At 41.4% G+C, this 13,701-nt stretch overlaps 2 protein-coding genes across 2 annotated transcripts; one reads left to right on the forward strand and one right to left on the reverse strand.

Annotated features, from left to right (window-relative positions):
* The first annotated feature begins 1,955 nt into the window (after window positions 1-1,955).
* Window positions 1,956-3,523, forward strand: LOC138905696 (uncharacterized). The gene is made up of 3 exons (XM_070194216.1): window positions 1,956-2,017; window positions 2,117-2,480; window positions 2,888-3,523. Exons 1-3 carry the CDS (start codon window positions 1,956-1,958, stop codon window positions 3,521-3,523), a joined length of 1,062 nt encoding a protein of 353 aa, XP_070050317.1.
* Window positions 3,524-9,843: 6,320 nt separating this feature from the next.
* On the reverse strand, window positions 9,844-13,221 carry LOC138905697 (uncharacterized). Its single transcript, XM_070194217.1, has 5 exons — window positions 13,095-13,221; window positions 12,798-12,997; window positions 12,114-12,678; window positions 10,639-11,006; window positions 9,844-10,218 (listed from the first exon to the last, which is right to left on the reverse strand). The coding sequence occupies exons 1-5, from the start codon at window positions 13,219-13,221 to the stop codon at window positions 9,844-9,846; spliced, it is 1,635 nt and encodes a 544-aa protein (XP_070050318.1).
* Window positions 13,222-13,701: the final 480 nt, after the last annotated feature.

The following is a 13,701-nucleotide window of genomic DNA, read 5'->3' on the forward strand; positions in this document are numbered from 1 at the left end:
AGCACACACGGATACGACTACAAGTAGTTCAATCCTATCCCTAGGTAGAATCTATAAGTGAGGGTTAAGGCCTCAAGTTCTTGTCAATTAATCTTTCCCAAAATTAATTCGAAGTTAATGGGCGAGTCCTAGGGTTAGCTAATCCCTTTGGAAACATTAAAGAACCAGAATAATTAAAGAAATAATAACTCACTTCATAATAAATAAAAATCGTTCAATACATAAGCACAACAAGATATTTAATCCATACTTTAAATATGAATATTCCCATAAACAAGATTCAAGTGTTGGAAAAAATACTACACACTTAAATATTCAATACAAAGCAAGGAAATGAAGAAATGAGCATAAATGAGTAAGAAATTCTCAACCAAAAGCTTCAAATCTTCAAGACCCAAGTGTACGTGAAAGAACCCTAGCTCCAAAACTTGTCTTCTCTAGTCTAGGAACATAAAATAAGCCAAAGATGTCCAAAAGATTTGCTAGGTCGTGTATTTGTGGGTTTGGAATTGAGGAGATGTGAATTTCCAAGTCTGCCCTGGTCTGAAGCCCGTTGACCGCACATGTGGAAGTATCCACGCAGACACAGCTCCGCAGATGCAGATAGCCTATCGCAGATGCGAACATTGAAGGGAAACTCTGGCTCCGCAGACGCAGACTTGCATGCGCAGATGCGCAATCGCAGATGCGCTACCGCAGAAGTGGTTCTTCTTTCGTAGATATGGTCCAGGGAAGAAAGTTTAATTCCGCATACGCGGCCTTCCACCTCGCATATGCGAACAGTATTCCGCAGATGCGGAATCACTGACGGATTTTGCACTTTTGTATTTGTTTTTGTCAATTCCACTTCAATTGAATTCAACTTTCTTCATGGTATCATTTACCTAAAAATCTAGCAATACACACCATAACAACCTCATATTATAATTAAAGGACGCAAAATATAAAGAAAATAGACTAAAACAAGTAGTAAAATCACCACTCATCAGTATGATTTGAAATTGAACCCAGCTAGATGTGCATTCAGAGTTCCATTTGGGAAACTTCTAGGGTTTATAGTCAGTCAGAGGGGTATTGAATTAGATCCAACAAAGATAAAGTCTATTCTGGATTTACCACCTCCGAAAACCAAGAAAGAGGTCATGCGTCTACTAGGGAGGTTGAATTACATCAGTATATTCATTGCTCAACTTACTACCACGTGTGAGCCCATAGTTAAGTTACTGAAGAAAGACGCCGCGATCAAATGGACAGATAAGTGTCAAGAAACTTTTGATAAAATCAAAGAATATATGTCAAATCCGTCAGTGTTAGTTCCGCTTGAGCCCAGAAGACCTTTGTTCTTGTACCTGACAGTCTTGGAAAATTCTTTCGGCTGTGTCCTGGGGCAACACGATGTGACCAGGAAGAGAGAGCAAACCATATATTATCTGAGCAAGAAGTTCACCAGTTATGAGGCCAAGTACACATTGTTGGAAAGAACTTGTTGCGCCCTAACTTGGGGCGCCCAGAAACTTAGACATTACCTATTGGCCTACACAACATATCTCATAACCATAATGGATCCTTTGAAGTACATTTTCCAAAAATCGATGCCCACGGGAAGGTTAGCAAAATGGCAAATTCTGCTCACAGAGTTCGACATTGTCTATGCCACTCGCACAACGATGAAATCCCAAGCCTTGGCGGATCATCTAGCGGAGAACCCGGTCGATATTGAATACCAACCCCTAAGCACTTATTTCCCAAACGAGGAAGTGAACTCAATTTAAGTAATTCGAGAGGACACTAATGCTTGGAAAATGATCTTTGATGGAGCTGTAAATGCAAAAGGTGTCGGGATTGGAGCAATTCTGATTTTGCCCACAGGTCAACACTATCCGACCATAGCCCGACTTCGGTATTTTTGTACAAACAACACCGCTGAGTATGAAGCTTGCATCATGGGCATGAACATGGCAGCTGGTCTGGATGTAGAGGAATTATTGATCATGTGGGATTTTGATTTGATCATTCGGTAAGCCTAAGGTGAATGGGAAACTCGAGACATCAAACTCATCCCATACAGGCAACATGTGAAAGATCTTAGCAAACAGTTCAAGTCCATTGAGTTCAGGTATATTCCTCGATTTCACAATGAGCTAGCTGATGCACTAGCTACTCTAGCCTCAATGCTACCGTACTCGGGTAATGTTCATATTGACCCACTAGAAATCCAAATTCGAGAAAGGCATGGTTATTATAACACAATTGAAATGGATCCAGATATTCAACCATGGTATCATGATATCAAAAGGTTTTTGAAAATAAAAGAATATCCCGAACAAGCTAGTGGAGATCAAAAGAGAACCATGAGAAGGCTTGCAAGCAGTTTCTTTTTGAGTGGAGACGTCCTATACAAAAGAACTCCAGATCTAAATCTTTTGAGGTGCGTAGACTCCCAAGAAGTTGAACAGACCATGAATGAAGTGCATTCGGGGGTATGTGGGCCTCACATGAACGGGTATGTCCTTGCAAAGAAAATCCCCCGGGCGAGTTATTACTGGATAACCATGGAAAATGATTGTTTCAGTTTCGTCCAGAAGTGCCATTAGTTCCAGATACACGGTGACTTGATTCATGCACTGTCTTCAGAGATACATCATATGTCAGTGCCTTGGCCATTCGTTGCTTGGGGTATGGATATCATTGGGGCGATCGAGCCATAAGCTTCAAATGGGCACATATTCATCCTGGTTTCCATTGATTATTTCACAAAGTGGGTTGAAGCAGTCACTTTCAAAGCCGTCACCAAGAAAGCAGTGGTGGACTTTGTGTATTCCAACATTATTTGTCGTTTTGGTATTCCTAAAACTATCATTACAGGCAATGCTGCAAATCTGAATAGCCACTTGATGAGGAGGTATGCGAACAGTTTAAAATTGCGCATCGTAATTCTACCCCTTATCGGCCCAATGCTAATGACACTGTTGAAGCTGCAAATAAGAACATCAAGAAGATCCTCAGGAAAATGATTCATAGTTCCAGACAATGGCATGAAACGTTGCCATTTGCATTATTAGGATACCGCACGACCGTGCACACATCAGTCGGGGTCACTCCCTACTTATTAGTTTATGGCACTAAAGCCATAATACCCGCAAAAATTGAGATTCCCTCTCTTCGGATCATTATTGAAGCCAAGATCGAGGATGATGAATGGGTCAAAACCAGGTTGGAACAGTTAACTATGATTGATGAAAAACAAATGGCTGCGGTTTGCCATGGGCAGTTGTACCAACAAAGAATGGACCGTGCCTACAATAAGAAAGTGTGGCCTAGAAAATTTGAAGTGGGGCAACTCGTTCTGAGACGTATTCTCCCGCATCATGAAGAAGCCAAAGGAAACTTTGCTCCTAATTGGAAAGGTCCATACATTATAAGAAGAGTATTGCCGAAGGGAGCATTGTATTTGGGAGACATCGAAGGAAATGATACCGAGACAGCTGTCAGTGCAGATGCGGTCAAAATGTATTTCGTTTGACTAATTTCACAGCTTTAACATACTCCGATTGGGATGATGAAGGCTTTCTTTCTCACTATCCAAATACTACCAATCCTTTGCAAACCCTTTCAGTCGGTTCCCTTTATTTGATTACCCTCTTTGGAACCTGAAAGTGTTATAAAATAAAAAAATAAAAAAATAAAAAGGAAAAAACAAAAGAAAATAAGAAACATAGTTTCTTGAACTACGTTCGACTTGATTCTGAAAGGATACATAGGCAGCCTCCCTCTGGGGTTCTATTACACCAAAACAAAAATCCACATTTCCCCAAAGTAGTAACTGGGGCAGATGTTATAATGGTTCGGCGATGGTTTCGCCTGAAATGTTCCGAAGTTGTAATTCAATCCAATTTCTTTTACCCAAATCCTTTTCAAGTCCTTCCGACCAATCGACAAAGATGTTCAAATTAGAGGTTATAATTACTCGGATCTAAGACGGCCAAAATGAGAGAAATGAAATGAGAGAGTCTTATTGGTGAAAACCCTCACGGGCACCGTAAGGCGATGGTAAGCAGAGAAATTGAAAATAAGAGTCTTGTTGGTGAAAACTCGCAAATAGCACTGTAAGGCGATGGTGAGAAGAGAAATGAGAGAGGTCAACTGGTGAAAACTCGAAAAGGACGCCACTGATCGAAAAAAGGATCCTTACAACCAATGGCATCAACACGACCCTGAGCAAGGTTCCTCGATTTTGAGGTAAAAGTTGTGGTAAATTTCTGAGAATCGGACGGTTTACACATGTCAGGTATCCAGTTCAAAAGGCATGTCATGTTCAGTGAAGTTCGCATGTACTTCAGATAAGTCCTTCTTTTCCTTTCCCGGAAAGGGATACCTTCTGTTTCAAACTCATTCTTCATTCCATTGTTTGTTTTTCTTTGAATCCTTTTCGGTCTAACTCTGTTCCAAAACTAAGGCAAAGAAGGGATGGCAAGATTGATTTACAAGGCTCTCATTTGATGCAAGCTAATATGTAAAAAAGGGCACCCAACATCAGCAGGGGCATAAAGTGGACCCCAACTGGCCATGGCGGCTGATGCTTCGAAATCAAAAGCTCTTGGAAAGAGGAAATCAAATTGATAGTGCCTACAAGGGCAAGATAAAGTTGAAAAGGTCAAGTCCCACGCGACCAACCGACCTGTAAAAGTTTGAAAAGTCAAAGGCTCTCTGGGGCCAGGAATGCAAGTGGTATTCAGAAAACAACTAGTGGCATGTTGAAATCATCATCAAAAGAAGATGGGCCAAGATCAAGTGGTTGAAACATTCAAGGCCGCAAAACCAACCATCGTTTCAAATTAACAATTGTTCTTTGTTTGAAAAATAGAAAACAAGTGCAATCCAAAAGCAACCTTGCAAGAAGCAAGTGAAGAACTCCAAAAGAAGAACTACAAAAAAGAAGAAGAAAAAAAAGGAAATCACGCGGGAGCTAGAAACAGCTCTATTGCAGCAACAACTCCAAAAGAGAAGTCTTCTTCAAATTCTTTCCCGCATTTACGCATTCTCTAAAAAATAATTAAAAAAAAAATTGAAATGATTTTTTTTTTAAAATGATGAAAAAGAAAGAAAAGAAAGAAAGTTCCAAATCGTGATAGTATAGGGTCTCCAATCCCTAGCTGCGTTTTTCAACATAGGGTCTCCACTCCCTAGTTGATGTTATGTTAGACATAGGATCTCCACTCCCTAGTCTGTTTTCCAACATAGGATCTCCACTCCCTAGTCTGTTTTCCAACATAGGATCTCCACTCCCTAGTTGATTTTATTTTAGACATAGGGTCTCCACTCCCTAGTTAATTTTCCAACATAGGGTCTCCACTCCCTAGTTGATTTTATTTTAGACATAGGTTCTCCACTCCCTAGTTGATTTTCCAACATAGGGTCTCCACTCCCTAGTTGATTTTATTTTAGACATAGGGTCTTCACTCCCTAGTCTCTTTTCCAACATAGGGTATCTACTCCCTGGTTGATGATATTTTAGACATAGGGTCTCCACTCCCTAGTTGAATTTATTTTAGACATAGGGTCTCCACTCCCTAGTCTCTTTTCCAACATAGGGTATCCACTCCCTAGTTGAAGTTATTTTGGACATAGAGTCTCCACTCCCTAGTCTCTTTTCTAACATAGGGTCTCCACTCCCTAGTTGAGGTTATTTTAGACATAGGGTCTCCACTCCCTAGTTGATTTTATTTCAGACATAGGGTCTCCACTCCCTAGTTGATTTTATTTCAGACATAGGGTCTCCACTCCCTAGTCTATTTCCCAACATAGGGTCTCCACTCCCTAGTTGATGTTTCCAACATAGGGTCTCGACCCCCTAGTTGATGTTATTTTAGACATAGGGTCTCCACTCCCTAGTCTGTTTTCCAACATAGGGTCTTCACTCCTTAGTTGATTTTATTATAGACATATGATCTCTACTCCCTAGTCTATTTTCCAACATAGGGTCTCCACTCCCTAGTTGATTTTATTTTAGACATAAGGTCTCCACTCCCTAGTCGCGTTTTCCAACATAGGGTCTTCACTCCTTAGTTAATTTTTATTTTTTAGACATAGGGTCTCCACTCCCTAGTCGATTTTCAACATAGGGTCTCCACTCCCTAGTTGATTTTATTTTAGACATAGGGTCTCCACTCCCTAGTCGCCTTTTCCAACATAGGGTCTCCACTCCCTAGTTGATTTTATTTTAGATATAGGGTCTTCACTCCCTAGTCGTTCTTTCCAACATAGGGTCTCCACTCCCTAGTTGATTTTAATTTAGACATAGGGTCTCCACTCCCTAGTCTCTTTTCCAACATAGGGTCTCCACTCCCTAGTTGATTTTATTTTAGACATATGATCTCCACTCCCTAGTCTCTTTTCCAACATACGGTCTCCACTCCCTATTTGATTTTATTTTAGACATAAGGTCTCCACTCCCAAGTCTCTTTTCCAACATAGGGTGTCACGCCCCAAACTAGGGGAGGCACGACTGGCACTCGATACTGTATTCGATCGAGTTAGCCACTAAACATACTAGCTAACTAGACTAGGGGCCCAACAGACCGGGCAGCACAACATCTGAAATACTAAGCCTGGACCGTAAGGTTATGACATGAATAACAATAAGACATATAAACATAGGTAGACAAGCCAAAATAATAAAATACTAGCTGGCCGACGAGGCCGCGACTGAAGACATACATGCCTACATACCTATATATACATGCCAAGCCTATGGGCTGGAGACTGAAAGCAGCAAAAAAAAGAAACCCAAAATATTGTGTCCACAATAGCCTCTAAGAGTGTCATAAGCACTGTCGGGATAAGGCCCCAACTATACCCAAACTGTACAACAAAAGTAACCATTCTATGAAAGCTCTAGGAAGAGGTGGAGCTTACCAACTCACAGCTGAACCCCGAAATCCTAGCGGAGGGGTCGATTAGAGTCCCTACCTAGACCTGCACGCACGAAACAAAAATGCAGTGTCCCCAGGCAACGGGACATCAGTACGAATAAAAATGCACTGGTATGTAAGGCAGAAAGTAGAATCATACATAGCTGATGTAAAAAGGTAATAAAGATACCACCTGACACTGAAACTCTGATAGCCTCCATGGCCGACATCCGACCTCATAGTAATAAAATATGCATGGTATGCTCGTGTAATCGTATGTCGTGAATACATATATATTGATGTAAATGCATGACATACCCAACCAAATGCTAGCAATGGCGGTCTCTCCCGGTAGCTAACCGGTATCATATTGCCAACCTGTGGCCATCTGTACAATATATATAGTCTTTCGGGCAAATAGGCCCCTTACCTCCAATTATAGCTCGAAGTTCATGCATAATATGTCATGTATGATATGAACTTTGAATTCACATAATAGGCCATAACAAGAACTTAGCCAACCTTGGCTCATTGGTACTCTTATTCTCATAATCTCATAATCACCTTCGTATCGCATACAAATGTCTCGTGGAACCTCATATCTTTTTTAATAAGTTTGAAAACTTAACTCGACTTTTAGAAAGATAACTTAACTCTGAATATGTTCATAAAAAGTTTAAGATGCTTCACTTAGTCCTTATACCTAATTTCTTGATAATTAGTAAAAGAAAGTATTTCAAAAAAAATCAAATATTTTAGTAGTTTAAACATAAAAATTATATTTGAGAATTTTGAAATCGACGTGTCACTTTAGAGATTTTAAAATACACTTTAACAAGGAAGAAGGACTGATCGCAAATACTAAATGCCTTTATTTTTAAGTCACACAACCCAAAGATGAATAAGAATTCATATATATGGATATATATTTAAGAAAGCCGACAAAATGACATATATAGATGTCGAATATCCTTTTTAACTGAACGAGTGGAATATCAACCTAATAGCATCATGAAAATACTTCAGCTATGATACCAATGCCTTTCATAGAAGGTCTTTCTAGCAACAGAATAGTAAAATATCACATTTGGCATCTTAGGAATTTTCCAAAATTCGTGCTAAAAGGAAGGACGAAGCTTAGCCTTAACATACCTCTCCAACGAACGTCTGAATGCCTGTAGTTCCTTCACGAAAGTTATTCCTTATGTCCTAAGCTTCAAAACCACTATATATATACAGCTTATACGCACCTATAAATAGTTCATAAATGATTTGAAATCGGCAAATTTGCCATATGACCCTAACTTGACGAAACGCCCGTAGAACTTTGTAAAAACGATCATAAAAGAGTCCCAAGATGATTTCCTTGGCAAACCAAGTATAAATCCTGAAGAACCATCAAGAAAAACAATTTCCTATCTTCCAAAAATAGCTCCAAACACAGCTAATAGAAGGGGAAAACGATTGGAAAGCGTAGAGATTGCGCTTCTAGGCACGGGGGCAAACTTTAACGATAGACATCGTTAAAAACGCACCTTAATCACTCAAGAACACCATGAAACCCTCTCTTAAGCTTTCTCACTATTTTGGGACGAAGATGAAATGTTTTGGGGTCTTAAAAGTCGGATTTTCCGACTTATACCACTTGTTTGACCCGACCCGGTTCGCGACCCGATTTCAACCCGGACAGTCCGCGGCAAAACAGTCATAACATTTTAATCCAATGTCGGTTTGATGCGAGATTTCTTTGGTTGCAAACTAGACTCGTAGAACTTCGATTTGGTAGGTTATGGGTCCCATAACGCTTTATATTAGGAGAAATGATCTGATACATTTGACCCAAAGTTTAGAAAATTTATTAGAGAAATTTACGATAACTTTTCCCGACCTTTATTTCGCAACTTGCTTGACTCTAAAACTTAACATGTGACCAGTGTGATATTATAATACCTCATAACACATTATTCTTAGTATATTATACACTCTTAGTCTTATCCCACAAGTGCAAGTTAACTTAAACCTTCCGAACGCGCGGGGTGCTACCCGAGCCATTTCTTTAACCATGAACCTTTGTTTAAGGGATTCCTTTGACTTAATGCTTTAGTTTAGTTCCTTGATATTACCACACATTTTCAGTCTTATTCTCCCAATGTGCTATACCCAATCATATATACCTAATATAACCATGCCACGTTACGTATATTACGTAAGAGAAGAGAGAAACACCTGGGGTCTCACAGTCTCCCCCTTAAGAACATTCGTCCGCGAATGGGTCAAGTCAATTCTTTGGTTTCATTTCTTGTCCGCTAATACGTTATTTGCGAGGCTATATTTGTTACATTTGCAAAGCATAAATCAAATTCTGAAGATTCCAACTACTAGGCTTCGTATAACTATCTCGCAATAAGAAATTTAAATTGCACTTTCAAGTCATTTAAAATCCAATTAAGTTTCTGTAAAGAAATAATTGGCAATTATTTAAATGTGACTCACCTTAAGTTGTAAATAGGTGGGGGTACTTCTTCCTCATTTCCTTCTCAGCTTCCCAGGTCATTTCCTCGATGTTGTTATTTCGCCATAACACTTTCACGGAAGCCACTTCTTTAGTTCGAAGCTTCCTTACCTGCCGATCTAAAATAACTACTGGTACCTCTGCATAAGATAAGTCTTCAGCAATGTGAATATCCTCAATGGGCGTAATACGTGAAGGATCTCCAATGCACTTCCACAACATAGATACATGAAACACAGGATGGACTGCTTCCAATTCTAAAGGCAAATCAAGCTCGTATGCCACCCTACCAATCCTCCGAATAATCTTATACGGTCCAACATACCTGGGGCTGAGCTTCCCCTTCTTTCCAAATCGCATGACGCCCTTTATAGGCGATACTTTCAGGAAAACCCAATCTTCTACATCAAACTCTAAGTCTCATCGTCGAACATTTGCATAAGATTTTTGCCGACTTTGTGCTGTACGCAGCCGGTCTCTAATAAGTTTTACCTTTTCCATTGCTTGCTGGACTAAGTTAGGACCTAGCAACTCTGCTTCCCCGACCTCGAACCAATCGATCGGCGACCTACACTTTCGCCCGTATAGTGCTTCGTAAGGAGCCATCTGAATACTAGCTTGGAAGCTGTTATTATAAGCGAACTCAATAAGAGGTAGATGATCATCCCAACTTCCTTTAAAATCTAGCACGAAGCCACGTAACATATCCTCAACTGTCTGAATAGTACGCTCTGCCTGTCCATCAGTTTGCGGATGAAAAGCGGTGCTAAGATTTAGCTGCGTGCCTAGAACCTTCTGAAAAGATTTCCAAAAATATGCTGTAAATTGAGCCCCTCGATCAGAGATAATAGATAATGGCACTCCGTGAAGGCGAACAATCTCTCGAATGTAAAGCTTGGCATAATCCTCGGCTGAATATGTCGTCCTGACTGGCAGGAAATGAGCAGATTTTGTAAGCCTATCAATAATTACCCAAATAGAATCATACCTCCGTGGAGTGCGAGGCAAACCAGTGATGAAGTCCATATTTATCATGTCCCATTTCCATAATGGAAGCTCAATACACTGAGTTAGGCCTCCAGGCCTCTGATGTTCGGCTTTAACTTGCTGGCAGTTGGGACATTGGGCTACCATCTCCGTGATATCTTTTTTCATTCCATTCCACCAATAGATCTGTCGAAGGTCCCGATACATCTTTGTCGCTCCGGGATGAACTGCATATCTAGAATAATGGGCCTCCAAAAGAATCTTGGCACGGAGCTCTCCTACTGACGGTACACATAAGCGGCCCTGGTATCTAAGGACTCCATCTTCAGTTAGCTCAAATAAAGGTTGTCGCTGCTGTGGAATACTTTCCCTCAGTTTTATAAGCTCAGGATCCTCGTGTTGTCGCTCTTTCACTTCAGTAACAAAAGAAGATTTTGCCGTATTCTGAATGAGAATGCGTCCACCCTCTGCATCTACCAAACGCACCTGCAAACTAGCTAGCTGGCATAGATATTTGGTCATCTTGACCTTATCATCTTCAACATGGCTTAGACTGCCCATGGACTTCCGGCTAAGGGCATCAACAACAATATTAGCTTTGCCGGGATGATATAAAATATCAACATCATAGTCCTTTAGTAATTCTAGCCATCTTCTTTGTCGTAGGTTCAGCTCCCTCTGTTTAAATAAATACTGAAGGCTCTGGTGGTCGGTGAAAACATCAATATGAACCCCATATAGATAATGCCGCCAAATCTTTAGGGCAAATACAACTGCGGCTAACTCAAGATCGTGCGTAGGATAGTTCTGTTCATGTTTTTGCAACTGTCTGGAGGCGTACGCGATAACCTTACCATGCTGCATAAGAACACAACCTAGGCCAATTTTTGAGGCATCACAATATACAACATAACCCTCGGTGCCATCTGGAAGAGTCAAGACAGGTGCCGTAGTAAGCCTTTTCTTTAGTTCCTGAAAACTTTGTTCACATGCCTCAGTCCACTGAAACTTAGCTCCCTTATGTGTCAGTTTCGTCAATGGTGCAGAGATAGAGGAAAATCCCTCCACAAACCTTCGGTAATACCCTGCCAAGCCTAAAAAGCTACGAACCTCTGTCGGATTCAAGGGCCTCGGCCAAGTCATCACAGCTTCAATCTTTTGGCCATCAACCTTGATACCATCGCCAGTAATAACATGACCAAGAAAAGCTACAGAAGTTAGCGAAAATTTACATTTAGAGAATTTAGCATATAACCTGTAGTCCTGGAGAGTCTGCAATACAGCTCGCAAGTGGTCCGCATGCTCGGCTTCCGATCGTGAATATATCAGGATGTCGTCAATAAACACAATCACAAATTCATCCAAGAATGGTTTGAATACCTGGTTCATAAGATCCATAAAGGCTGCTGGGGCATTTGTAAGCCCGAAAGACATGACAAGGAATTCAAAATGGCCATACCTCGTCCTAAATGCTATTTTTGGGATATCAATATCCCTGACTCGTAGCTGATGATAACCGGATCGCAAGTCGATCTTCGAAAAGTATTTGGCACCTTGTAACTGGTCGAACAAGTCATCAATCCGTGGAAGAGGATACTTATTCTTGATAGTGACTTTATTTAGTTGCCTGTAGTCAATGCACATCCGCAAGGACCCATCTTTCTTTCGAACAAAGAGCACCGGAGCACCCCATGGGGATGTACTTGGCCTAATAAAGCCTTTATCGAGCAAGTCCTTTAGTTGTTCCTTCAATTCCCTTAGCTCTGCAGGAGCCATTCTGTAGGGAGGAATGGATACAGGCTGCGCATCAGGAAGCAAATCTATAGCGAAATCGATTTCCCTTTCGGGGGGAATTCCTGGAAGCTCGTCAGGGAATACCGATGGGAATTCATTCACAATAGGAACCGACTGAAGAGTCGCTAGCTCCTTATCTATATCCTTAACATGAACCAGATGGTATATACAACCTTTAGCAATAAAATTCCGAGCCCTAAGGTATGAAATAAACTTACCCTTGGGCGTGGCTGCATTACCTTTCCATTCAAGGACAGGCTCACCAGGAAAATAAAATCGGACCAACTTTGCACGACAATCAATATTAGCATAACAAGCTGCCAACCAATCCATACCCATAATGACATCGAAGTCTAGCATAACCAATTCAACGAAATCAACAGAGGTTGGACGGTCATTAATTAACACCGTACAATCTCGATAGACATGATTAGCTACAATAGAGTCGCCAACTGGCGTAGACACCTCAACTGGCTATGGCAACAACTCAGATCTCATGTCAAACATATCAGCAATAAATGGAGTAATATATGAAAATGTAGAGCCGGGATCCATCAATGCATAAATGGCATGAGAATGTATTGTCAATATACCTGTGACAACATCTGGGGATGCCTCTGAATCCTGTCAGCCTGTGAGTGCATAAAAGCGGTTCTGGCCACTACTAGAACCTGAGGTGTCTCCTCCACCTCTCCCCCTACCACGGCCCTGAGTAGACTGTGGACCTGGTCGGGGAGCACGGACTGAGGGCAAAGAGGATGCTGTGAATCCTGAAGACTGAGCTGGTGTACCTCTGCCTAACCCCGGGCACCGACTAATATAATGTCCTGTCTGCCCACAATGAAAACATGCACTCGAACCCTGTCTACATTGCCCGGTGTGTAGCTTACCGCACTGAGTACATGGAGGAGTAAGCTGTCTCATATGTGCAGAATGCTCCTGTCGACGGCCCTCAGGCTGGCCTGAACTCTGCCCCGGTCCTGACTGAATATAACGATCAAACCACTGGCCCTGCATCTGTGGTGGGAAACTACCTGCTGACCGAGGTGGATATCGATGGAGTGGGGGCCTAAAATCAACTCATGGCTCCCTATAAGACCCCATAGTACGAGCCCTCTTACTCTGCTCCCTATCCTTGCGAGTATCACGAATCCGATGGGAAAGGTCCTCTGTAGTCTGAGCGAAAGCCTGTATGCGGGAAATATCTACATCATCCGATAGGGATGCAACCCTACAGTATCTAATCAGATGATCCCCCAAACCATCCACATAATGATGAACTCTAGCCCTCATGGTACGTACTATATCTGGTGCATACCCTGCCAAAGAATTAAACTTATGGCTATAATCCCTCACACTCATATCCCCCTACTTTAGGCTAAGAAACTGGTCAAGACAAGCCTCCCGAACCTCCTGTGGCAAATAATGGGCTAAAAAGCCTCAGAGAAGTCCTCCCACTCTGCTGGCGGAGCATCAGGTCCTCTAGATCTCTCCCAT

Source organism: Nicotiana tomentosiformis, chromosome 2 (genome assembly GCF_000390325.3).
Source record: "Nicotiana tomentosiformis chromosome 2, ASM39032v3, whole genome shotgun sequence".
NCBI lineage: Eukaryota > Viridiplantae > Streptophyta > Magnoliopsida > Solanales > Solanaceae > Nicotiana > Nicotiana tomentosiformis.